Raw genomic sequence first — 12921 nt, 5'->3', positions numbered from 1 at the left:
TCTTTCAAGATAAGGGTGGAAATAGGAAATCAACAATAGACAAGCTTAGTTGACGAATCGATAATAAGGGGAGAAGGTTGATAAGGTGATATTGAAGCAGTGAAACTACTTGAAGAAGCTAAAAAGCAGACAAAAAATAAAGTATCCAGATATACCCCATTTACTAGACATCTTAGTTTGAAATGTACAAACCATTTTTGATCAATAATAACTTGTCAACTATCATCACATATATCTTAAATAGATGTTAGATCAACCCTCATCCTCCATAATAAATAAAAAAAACTTTTAGCCACATGTCACACTCTCATTGATTTGGACACATGTCATTTTGTGGTTATTTTCAATTAATTTTTTTCCACATGGCATTTTGTGGTTTTTTTTCATTCTATTAATTTCCACCTAATATTTAAATGAAATAATTACAATAAATGTAATAATAAATGCATATCAATTTTATTAATTGACTTCCTTCTAATTTCAAATTTTCTAAATTAATTTTTCATTAGTTTGCTTTGTTTATTTATCTAAATTATTTTTTAATTTAAAAAAACAAATTAATTTTAATAATTCAAAATTTTCTATTTTTTTCTTATAAATTCAAATTTCTCAAATGTTTAGAATTTCATATTATTTTCTTTAAAATGAACCCATATAATACATGAGTCTTACACTTAGTGAATAACAAATGCAGGTCGCGAACATTAATAAATGTCTTTTATTAGTGGCGGATGTAGAGGTTTGGTAGTGGGGGCACATGCCCCAGTGACTAAATTTTTTTTATATACATATCAATTATTTTAGAATTTACTTACAATTTTTGAAAAGAAAATCAATAGTGCCCCCAATAAAAATAAAAGCTGAAATCGCTACTATCTTTTATTATGAAATTTGTACCGATTGCATGAGTGAGAAGGTAAATTAAATCCTATTGGAGTCGACAACGAAGGTCACATATGATGACATTATTAACATTTGCATGGAAGGCTAGTAATATTAAGACATTTTAAATGAAATTTGATCCATGTGTAGATTTATTTGAGTCTTTTTCTAGAAAAAAGAAAAGCATATTACCGAATGAGAGGAATTGAAATTTAAGGATGTTTCATGTTTGTGGTTATTTTATGAAGTTCTAATAAATATGATTGTTTTTATATATCACAATAAGCACACCAATATATGATCGTCTTAGCGAATAAGTTCACTCCAATCATATTATACATATAATTATTTTGTTAGTTTTGTACAAATTAAACAATTTTTTTGAATATAGAAAATAATATAACTTGTAGGTTTTTTATTTGTTTACTAAAATAACATAAATATATATTTTTAAAAATAACAAAATAAAAGATGGAGTTCATAAATTCAATTGTTTCTAAATGAATGAGTAAGAATTTGATTATTGAAAAAAAAAAACACATTACAAAAAAAACATATGGAATTTGTAAAAATAGGTTTTGTTTTTCAAAAAAAAAATGACAATAAGTAAAGCTCTAATATTAATCATTGTTAATGTACCAATGGTGCTAAAATCAAATTTGATGTACAAAATAATATTGTGTTGGAATCCTTATATTTGTTCACAACAGTGCGAATCATTTTACAGAAATCAGAAATTTCAAATCTACAAGAAAAATATTTATTTAACTACAGTCACCGAAAATGCATTATGTTCAAGAATATTACAATAGCAACATCACAATTTAACACAAAATGAGAAGAATTAAACAAAAAAAAAAAAAAAAAACACATTAAATAATGACATTAAAGCATTTTCCCCTTCAATCTCGACAATATATGAGATCGAAGAAGGAAACTCTACATACCATAACTTCAAACAAAATGAATCTCTACATCATATGAAATCGAAGCTCAAATCAATTCAAAACAGAAACCCAAATGAGAGAGCAATGATGGAGGCGACGGCGGTAGGGACGAAAGCGGCGGCGTCGGAGGTCGGAGCAGGGGCCGGAGCCATTTGTGCATTGACGTTTGTCACGGCCGATACGGCCATCAACATTACAACGACGGCGACGAAGAGCTTCATCTTCATTGATTCCATTTCTTCGAAATTGAAGAGTGATATAAAGGAATCGAAGAGAATGTTTGAAGTTATGGAGAAATAGGGAATTTGAGTGATTGATTTAAGGATGGTGGGGTGGGTTAATATAGGAAGAACACGGGCAGGGGTGCCCGTGAGGAGAATAGTGTTAAGAAAGCATGGCCCGGCTGCCCGTTTTGTGACAGGTTGTTCTTGCGATTACAGCTGTTGCCAACGGTTTGATGGTTTTTTCGTGGGCTCCATTTTGTTTCTTCCATTTATCATTTCTTTCACCGCCTTTTTTTTTAAATTGAAAAAAATATATATTTTAGGTATTTGTTTTTGATTTTTTTGTAGGATATATTTGTTACGAATTATAGATATTTTTAGCACGCTGGTGAGATTTTAATAAAAGACAACTAGAAAGATGTTGGTAAAAATAAAAGGAAGCGATTATATAGAGAATCAAGCAAAGGTAATTGCATCAAATATGTTAATTTAAGCTTTTTTAGCTTTAAATTTAATCCAATGGTAAAGTTCAGTTAAATCTCATCTGTCAATTGAAAGAAAGCATTATTTAGATTCGGCTTTCTGTTGTGATGAGTGATGACCATGAAAAAAAGCTACTTGATGGAATGAAGTTGGGGAGGAGAAAAGAAATCAAGCCCAAACCAAGAAGAAAACCAAAGCCTTTTTGTTTTGGATGTGGCAAGAAACAATATTAGATCAACGTTTTTTTTTTTTTTTTTTCTAATATATTTGGATTTCTTACATAGTTAAATTTCATATTCTTGATTATGTTATATTGGACTTTTTCAACTAAAATGCTCAATGATTATTACTTATTAACAGCCACCAACAACAGCCAACATCCAACAAGTTACATAAGACCATTCGGTATACAGTGCACGAGAAGGCTCGTGGTATACGTGGACCACAACTAGAGGTGTTCAAAACCAGATATCCGAAAATTCGGATATCCGAATTTTGGATATCCGAAAATTCGGATAGTGGATTTTTGATATCCGTATTCGTATCCGAAATTTCGGATATCTGAAATTCGAATATCCGAATTTTCGGATATGGATACGGATATTGAATCGGATATCCGAAAATCAAGGTTTGCAAAAAATGAAAGTTTATGCAATTTATGTTTTGTGTTTACTTGGGCACTTGGCAAAAAAATTAACGATACAATTAACTTGGTAACGAAACTAATAAACAAAAAACTAGAGAAACATTTTATTTTCGTATCAATTCATCATCGTTGTGCCATTATGTTATGTGAGTGCTTTTATAACTGACATATATTTTCTTATTGCAAATTGCTTATACATAAAGTGCTACTAGCCTACTAATTTCTAGCATATACTTTTCAAACAAACTACAATCACAATAACAAATTCAAATATATATAAAAGAGAAAGACAAACTACCCGATTATTTGATGACAACTTCTCAAGTCGTTATTAACTTTATAAATAAATTTAACTTAACACCACATTTAACTATGGAGATACCTATGACGAAGATGAACATATTTCATCAAAAAATCTCGATAGTTTTGGCATAAGAAAACATAAAACAAAATATTAGTGAAAATAAGTTACTAAATTCATCAGCATAACACTTTCGATCGAATGTTAACAATCAAACTCGAGACTATATATTACTACTTTCCACTTTTCCATATTAAAATAGTAAATATAATAAGAAAAAAAAAAGATTTGGGATATCGGATATCGGATATCCAAAATATCTGAAAAGTTACAAAATCACTATCCGTATCCGAATCCGAATCCGAAAACACGGATATCCGAAATTTTGGATATTTTCGGATACGGATTTCGGATATTTCGGATACGGATATTTATAAACACCGCTAACCACAACTATGACCACGATCGTGCACACCATCCCGGCCGGTTGTGGTGGATCGTGGTCGTAGTGTTTCATTGTGTGTTCTACTGAATCAAACAGAAATAGCTATTGGTCGATGCTTTGCAACGACTAGTTTCTTTGTAACATATTTTTTTTTTTTTTACCTTTCAAACATATTAAACTGCTATAAATACCACACTTTATATTAAACATATTCACACAATTTCATTTTTCTTTTCTCACAATATCGTACACTTCTTTTGCATTCTTTCAAAACCAATGTCTCCTAAAATAATGAATTGGTCAGAAAATGAAGAAGAAAACTTAGCACAAGTATGGGTAGCGGCTTCAGAAGACCCAGTGATGCCTCCTAATTTCTGGGTAAAAGTTGGAAAGGTTTTCCATGATGTAATGGGTTGCCAAAGTCGTAATCTTAATGAAATATGTTCGAAATATCACGATATGAGGGTTAAATGCCTTGAATTCAATGATATTTATAACTTTGTTATAAACAACTTACACGAAGACGACTCGTTTGCTGTGACCATGCACCAATATGAAGACACGAAACACACACTGTTTAAACACGTCAAAGCTTGGCGAAAATTGAGAGTGCCTAAAATTTAGTAATTAAAAATAAGGTTTAAAAACTAGTTTAAGTTGTTTGTGATTGCATTTTTATGTTTTTTTTTTATTTTATATTATGTGTTTTAAATTAATGTAATCTTGTTTCATTGAATAAAAAAATTAGTTTAAAAAAAATATTTTTATTGTGTTTTTGAATTAAATTTAATTAACTATGTTTTATTGTGTTTTAATGTATTTTTGAATTGAATTTAAATAAAAAAAATGAGTTGGAATGATGTGTTAGTGGTAGGTATCCCATGTTAATAATATGGGAATGTGGTGCTGATGTAACACCCACCACATATGTGATATGTTGGTAATGAAAAAAAAAACATGAAAAATCTGAAATTTAATTGAAGCTGAAAAAAAGATCTATGAATAAGTTTGTAAAAAAAAAATTCTTCTAATGTTTTAAATGAATAAGATATTACGTACACATGATTATGTTTTAGATTAACAAGATAATATCATATATGAAAATGTTTTAAATGAATAAAATAATATCGTACATGAAAATGAAAATGAAAATGAAAATGTTTCAAATAAAAATGTTGATACTGATGATAAAGTTATTAATAACGAAGATGACAATGTTACACATAAAACCGTTTGAAAATAAGAATGAAAATGTCATGAATGATATAAGCAATTCATTTTGACTCTAAATATTTACAATCCTAGTTACTTGGATAATCTTGACAACCAAAAAGAACTCTTCCATCAAACCCAAACACACAACCAAACATATCCTTTCCTATCAGATTTGTCGGATACACGAATTATATTAACCTATTAAAACTCTCAAAGTTTGTCGTAAATACCATACCAACAAACTTATTTTAATCTCACCTTACCTCCAATGTAATTTCCTTCCTCACCTTACATTCAACATAACTATTGTGGACAAAACCCAAATTACAACAAAACCGTTTTGGTACTTCATCTTCGATGCCAAATGTCCAAACACAACAACCACCTAACCACCACCCACAAAACCATAAATAGAATTCGTTATCGAAACGTAATACAAAACTAGTAGGATAAGGAAATAGAAAGGGAAAAGGAAAAGGAAAAGGAAAGGGAAAGGGAAAGCTGTTACCACCAAAAATGAAGAAATTCCACAATGGTGGACGTCGGAGGAAGAGTACGCTTTAGCGGTAGCATGGTGTGAGACATCGAAAAATGAAACTCAAGGAAATGGTATGAAGAGAGATGCTTAGGGGTGTAAACGAGCCGAGCCGAGCCCGAGCCTGACCAAGCTCGAGCTCGACTCGTTTAATTTTGAGGAAGCTCGAGCTCGAGCTCTATTCGAGCCTTAAAATGAAGCTCGAGCTCGACTCGTTAACAATTTAGCAGGCTCGCGAGCCTAAACGAGCCTCTATGTGTGTGTGTGTGTATATATATATATATATGTGTGTGTGTGTGTGTTTGTGTATGTATGTGTGTATGTACATAGGCTCGTTTAGGCTCGTGAGCCCATGAATTGAAACTCGGCTCGAGCTCGTTTAATAAACGAGCCTCGTATTTAGGCTCGAGATCGGTTTAGGCTCGTTTAATTCGATCTTGAGTCGAGTTTTTAACGAGTCGATCCCGAGTAGCTCGGCTCACTTACACCCCTAGAGGTGCTTTTTGGGAAGCGGCGCTCACCAAATTTCACTGTATCTTGAAAAAAAAACCATATTGCAATACCAATATGCTAAATAGTTAATGGACTCAAATGAGTTGGAGGTACACAAAATTCAATGTGATCTACAACAAACTTTGTTAGGAAAAGCAGAGAGGTTGCAAGGACTTCTATTTGTTTAAATCCACAAAAGAGCAATATTGAGTCAAGATGAGTCATACGTTCGAGTTTGACATAGCATAGGAGATGCTAAGAAGAGATCCAAATTGTACTCAAACTCCAACATCGGCGGATGTGCAATCTAAGAGGTCTCAAAATCTGAGTTCGGTCGATGTTTTCGACGCACAGACTCACATCAAACTCAACGTCGACACCTATGAGATTACGGATGACATCGAAGAGATCCCTTCCACGATGATCGGTAGGAGATGATAAAGCGAAGCGCGCTGCAAAACATGCGGAAAAAGTTGACAGAAAATCAAAGCATATTGCGGGAATTAAAGCGAAGTTCCAGAATCACAATATAATTCAAAGAAAAAAAATGATTTGCGACATGAACACTTAGATTTCCTTCGCAATCAAGCAGTAGCCAAGAAGCAACGACACCAACGAGAAGCAACGTTGAATGACTTGACAATTCTTAGGACTAGCGTGGAAGGATTGGAGCCCGAAGATGCAGATGTGGTATGAGCGATGAAGGAGAAAATTCGGGAAAGACTTATGGGCAAAGTTTAAATTTTAGGATTGTTTTAATTTAAACAGTATGTATTATAAAATTACATTTGTTTTTATAATTATTTAAAAACAAATTCGAAAAAAAAGACATGAAAACTATTTAGTTTTATAACACTATCACAATTTTGTACAATTATGTTATAACATAGTGCCAATACCCACTAGAATGAGAAAGATTTGTTGGATAAGGTTATTGTTGAGTGGTCACACCCAAGTAATCGGAAAACGCTGCCAACTCAATGCCACGTTAGTTCCATTACAAACTCACCACCAAGCCACATAACATTGGAAATGGTTACTACTCTACAATGTCCTTTTTTATTTTTTATTTTTTTAAACATTAAATTAAATAAAAAAACATAACTTAAAACATAAATAAATATTTAAAAAACATAAAAAAAATAAATAAATAAAACCACATTTAATTAATTAAAAACATAGAAATTTAAAACCTAAATTACTAAAAAAAACATAAAACATACCAAATAAAACATTACATTACTTAAAAAATATAAAAATTTTAAACATAAAAAAACATAGAATCATCGTCAGATGAAAAATAAATTGAACCGAAAGAAATTATTTATTTTTTATAGAAGTGTGGGTTTGTTTTGAAAGAGTGTTTGTTTTGATGTAAAAAAAAATATATAAAATGTATGTATATATTGAGAGACTTAATTAAAAAATGAATACATTTTTTTAATTAATGCAACGGTCGAAATATAGGTGGGAACGGTAAAAAAAGCAACCATTCACATTTGCACGTCTTTGCCCGTCTTTGCACCCACCGGCCATGGGGGCTGTGTTCACGCGTCCTCTGGCTGGACACGTCATCTCCACGCGTCTTTTGGCCGGACAAGTCATCTCCACGCGTGAGTTTTTATACCCATGACAGTTAACCTAAGATTGAACTTGAAATTATAATTGACAACTTTGTATCTAAAAAAGTTTGTAAATACGATTTTTTTAATTGTTATGTTTATATATTAGGGTTGACAACATGTTTTGTTTTGTTGTTTTTTCACATAATTAATAATTATTAGATTGTTTTGGTCTCCAAGTCTATAACATATCATATTTCCTTTCTATAGGTAGTGAGGAGTCACTATAGGTGAGGAGTCACCAACTTGTAATTGTATTCTTTTTCAATTAATAATTTTTTTTCCGAAAGTGCTCCCATTCTTTACCAAAAAGAATTATATATATATATATATATATATATATATATATATATATATATATATATATATATATATATATATATATATATATATATATATATATATATATATATATATATATATATATATATATATATCGTTACCGACCTCATTTTTATTTTGCCTCGGACCTTAAATTATCTTGGACTTGCCCCGGATGCACAAAATGTCGAACACTACAATTCCCTTACAAGATACCCCACAACCATACACCATAACCACCATGTTATCACTTTGCAACGGCAATCCTACTCCACAACTATGGTCCTATTTTTTGGAGCGGGACCCATGCTTAGTCTCCATAGAAACAAGGTCAAAAAAAAAAAAAAAAAGACTTTACAACCCAACATGTAACACAATATAATCGATCAAAAATTTATTTCAATAAAATTATCTACATTTTCTAATTAGTAACAACAAATATGATCTTTTATTCCTACAAAATTATATTTTTTAAGCAAGAACTCAAGATTGCAATGGATGACAATGAGGGCGAGTTCAACATGTGAGTGCGGCTGGACGATGTAACGAATACATTTATGGGTTATTATCTATATGACAAACAAGATTCATAACAGGAATACCATTAAAGCTCAATCATTTTTACTTTTTATAAATTTCACTAACAAAATTTTGTTAATGGTAGTAAATTATTTTCGGATATTATGGTGTAAAAATACATCTACGGAAGTCTACAAAATAAACAAATCATCAAAATGCCTTTCTAATACGTGAATATCCAATACAAAAATAATAATCCAAAAAGCATAAAAAAATGATTCTCTTAACTCATTGTTTTCCATCTTCGTTGCAGGTTCTACCATAGATATTTTCCACTCGCCATGTCAATAAATCCTAAAAGGCATTTCGTGTCATTTGAAATCCCAAATATATGTTGTATACACAATTTACAAATATATTCATCTTTGAAATCGTCGGTTTTACTTAAATTTGCCATACCCAAATGTTTTTAGTCAGTTTTGAACTACATATTTTTCAAATTGGTAGACCCCATAGAAAATGCAGGTTTCATAGAAAAAGAAAGACATAACTGCAACTATATGAATAAATTGACAAAATTCATTACCTAAATCATGTTGAATTCTTGTTTATTTGTTTAGAAATCATCATCAAAAACCATATCTTTAGTTAGGGCCGGCTCAACCAATTTTGAGCACTTTTTTTTATTATGTATATGTTTTTTTATGAATATATTTAATACATAAAGTTATTTTTTTTAGTCTTTTTAGATACAAATTCTTTAATAAAATTTTCATACTCAATTTCTTTTTTACTAACTAGCTAATTCATTTAATATTTCTTGTAACATTGTAGATCTTAAAACGGCTTCAATTAGCCATCCCTATGAACAAGCTTAATAATTAGATTCTATCTTTAAACAATTTTCCTGGTGTATCATATAACATTGTTCTTACAATTTCATTATACAACTTGTTAAATTAATATAGTTTCTAGGATATATTTTCAATAGATTGAACAAAGTTAATTAGATTAAAAAGAAAAACATACTAAACATGTTAAATTTTTAAATATTAAACACATAAAGGATAAAAGTAAAAAGTGACGGCTAGCATATATTATTGTGCATGTGCACCATCAATCCATCATGGAAATAATATCATATATTTTCTTAAAATTTCTAATTTCTTTACATAAATACTATTTCACTGTAATAAAAAATATTCAAAATGGAAAAAAAGAAGTCTGGTGTAAACTTACAACTAATCAAGACTACAGAGTTGTTATGGAGAGGCAATAATCCAACTATGACGGAAGCAAGAGACATGGTTAAGGGCTATAGGTTTAATGTTTTAATTTTGAATCGTTTTTCTGTTTCTTTTATATCTTGATGGACGAAAGTTATTTAATTTTGGTAGAATATCTTCATTTCCTTTGAATTAGGATATTTAGGTATTTTGAAATTCTTGTTTTAATTTTGGTGGAGTCCCATTCTTTTAAGTTTCTTTGAATTGTCTTTCTTTTTGGGATTAGCTCAATGTATAAACTTGGTGGAGATGTTCAAGATAGTGAAAAAACAACACATGTTAACATATGTTAGTGTTTATGGAGAAGGCTTCAATGGAGAAGGAAGAAGCCAAACAACAGATGGAACTTGAAAGGAGCCTTGTGTCGTGAATCAGAAGAAGTATTTCAACAGTGGTTCACCCTTCACAAAATCCATACGCATAATTGAAGAATCGAGAGGAAGAAGATTAAGCGGTGTTTTTTTTTTTTTTTTTTTTTTTTTTTTTTTTTTTTTTTGCGACTAGTTTAGGCGCCTTAGTCGATTAGGGAATAGAGATATACATGGACCCCTTGGTTTGTGGGGCCCTCTAGATGTGGGGCCCTAAGTCTTAACTTTGTTTCAATAAATATAAGGCCGACCCTGTTTTTAGTTTCTTGGTAGTTCTGACTTCCATGTGATGTAACCAACTAATATTGCTGAAAAAACATCAAGAACACCCTCATTGGACATATTTTTATGGCTGCTTTCTTTTTTATTCGATCTTCGTTGGGGAATGGTTTTAAAGGAGAATTGGAGTAAATTTCATAGAGGAGTTGACTTTATATGTGTTGACTTGGCTATTTCTGTAACTTATGATGCCCACGTCTAATCTTAAATCATCCTAAAAACAAAAGTCAAGCCCATGTTGATTTAAATTATGAATCTTTAATGGTTTGGAACACACGGTGTGTGAAGTCATTATGGTCAAAGAATCGAAACAAATTTATAAATGACATGTTCAATTTTTTTGGGCCAAAGGCATTAACGATTTGCAAACAAAGTTTTGAAATATCAACTTCATCTTCTATTCTTATTGTAATAAAATACTTATTTTTATCCACATAACATGTTCTTTATGCTTCTTCAATTCAAGTTCAATTACTAAACTGCCCTTCTATAACTTCAAATTGGTTGGCCTTATAAGCAGCATAAAAATATTTGTTATCAACCCCATAAATTTTGCAACAAATAGGTTGACTAACTATATATGTTCATCCCCACATCACGAGTATTTTTCCCAATTTCGTTTTTACATTTTGAAAATCAAATCATGCAACCATATTTGTTCATTGGTTTAACCTATTCGCGTTCAAATTTTCTCTGCTGAAGAAACATAATCCCAATATATATTTTTCATTTTTCAAAACCATGATCGTGTAAAATTAGGAACGAAATCGCAAGAAATCACACACATATCTTCTTCCTTTCTCTTTCTCGCCTTTTCATTTTGGACTTCAGACTTAATATACTATCTAACATTTTATAAAATGTCAGTTATTGTTCTTAAGGTCTAATAAAAGAATCTTTTTTATCCACATGACATGTTCTTCGTGCTTCTTCGGTTCAAGTTTGATTACTAAACTATAATTCTATAACTTCAAATTGGTCAAACTTATAATCTGCATAACAATATTCGTGCAATATGAATACAAGGTTATTATGTTACTTGTGAGATTTTATAAGCTCTAAATCTTATAAAATATTTAAAAACTAAAAAGTTATTTCCTATTAATATTATATGTATTAACAGCTATGCAATTCAATTAACGTTGAATCATATTCTCCACTAGTTAACAAAACACAACAAAATGCATTTGGTTCATAAAATGATTCCATGTGACATTGTTAAAATTATGAAAGCTAATTCGTTAAAGCAAAATAAAAACATCTTCACAAAATCATTGGACTTAAGTCAACACTATGTGAAGGGTTGTTTATGAATTTATGTTAATCCTTTCCAAATCGGAATTAAGGGAGGTTATTAAAGATGGTGGGTTAAAAGTAATTCAAGCAAGAGTGTGTTCTTGCATAACTCAATATGCAATTCTCACATTTTAGGGTTTTCTATCTGATTTCTCCCTTTCGTTGTTCTTACATTAAGATCAATCGTCTGGTTGTGTTAGAGTGTGTTAAAGGTGTAATCTGAGTTTCTTGGCGGTGTCCCCATGGCATTCCGAGCTCCACGTAGGAGGTCCCGCATCATTCCATTTGGCCTTAGAAGTAGCTCTTGGTTAATGGCGTAAGTTTCTTGTCAACTTACTGTTCTTGTAAGAGTTTGATTTTGATTGTTTGTTAAGTTCTTAATCAGTTGATTTTGTTAAACAAAAGTTATTGTTGTTGCCATTTGTTGAAAATATTTGGTTATATCGTTGTATGCAATAGTAAATTGGGAGGAATGAAGCATTGAATAAACAAGAAGAAGAAGAGAAAGAGACCTTCAACGTTTGGATCTCAAAACCCCAACCCTTCACTTGGTCAAATTGATGATCACTCCAGGGTTTTCAATGGTGTTGAAGAAGGAACTTCTTCGATTTCCATACAGGAACACGCTGCTGCTGCAGAAATCATTGAGACACCTTCGAGTTCGATTATTGTTCATCGAGACGATGATTTTGCAGAAGGTTTTCAGAATCTGATAGAAACAGAGGTTGATTTAACTTTTTCAGTAAGATTTGTTCCCATCTTTTCTACTAGGACTGAATCCAAAAAGATCAAACGATGCATGGTAGAAATACTTTTAGAACTGAACTTTTAAAGCAAATATTGAAGGAAATTTGTGGTTCTTGGCTGCTTAATTGTTTGTAAGTGAAGAAGAAACTATGATACAAAATTAGGTTAATACTCAATAGGTTGTTCATTTAAAGTTAAACTGATCTTAGTAATGGAAATTATTGATGATGCAGGAGGAAGATGAAGGGTCTGGAATGATAATAGATCTTCGTGGCCATTCTGTGGAAATCGCAATTCTGCTTCCAAAAATTCA

At 31.0% G+C, this 12921-nt stretch overlaps 1 protein-coding gene across 1 annotated transcript; it reads right to left on the bottom strand.

Moving 5' to 3' along the window:
* Positions 1–1628: 1628 nt before the first annotated feature.
* LOC111893235 (arabinogalactan protein 12) lies at positions 1629–2153 on the bottom strand. The gene has a single exon (XM_023889303.3). The coding sequence runs from the start codon at positions 2063–2065 to the stop codon at positions 1886–1888; it is 180 nt and encodes a 59-aa protein (XP_023745071.1). The 5' UTR covers positions 2066–2153; the 3' UTR covers positions 1629–1885.
* Positions 2154–12921: the final 10768 nt, after the last annotated feature.

This window comes from Lactuca sativa, chromosome 2 (assembly GCF_002870075.4).
Source record: "Lactuca sativa cultivar Salinas chromosome 2, Lsat_Salinas_v11, whole genome shotgun sequence".
In the NCBI taxonomy this organism is placed as follows: Eukaryota; Viridiplantae; Streptophyta; class Magnoliopsida; order Asterales; family Asteraceae; genus Lactuca; species Lactuca sativa.
Note: the sequence above shows the minus strand (reverse complement) of the source record. Positions and strands in the feature narration are given on the sequence as shown.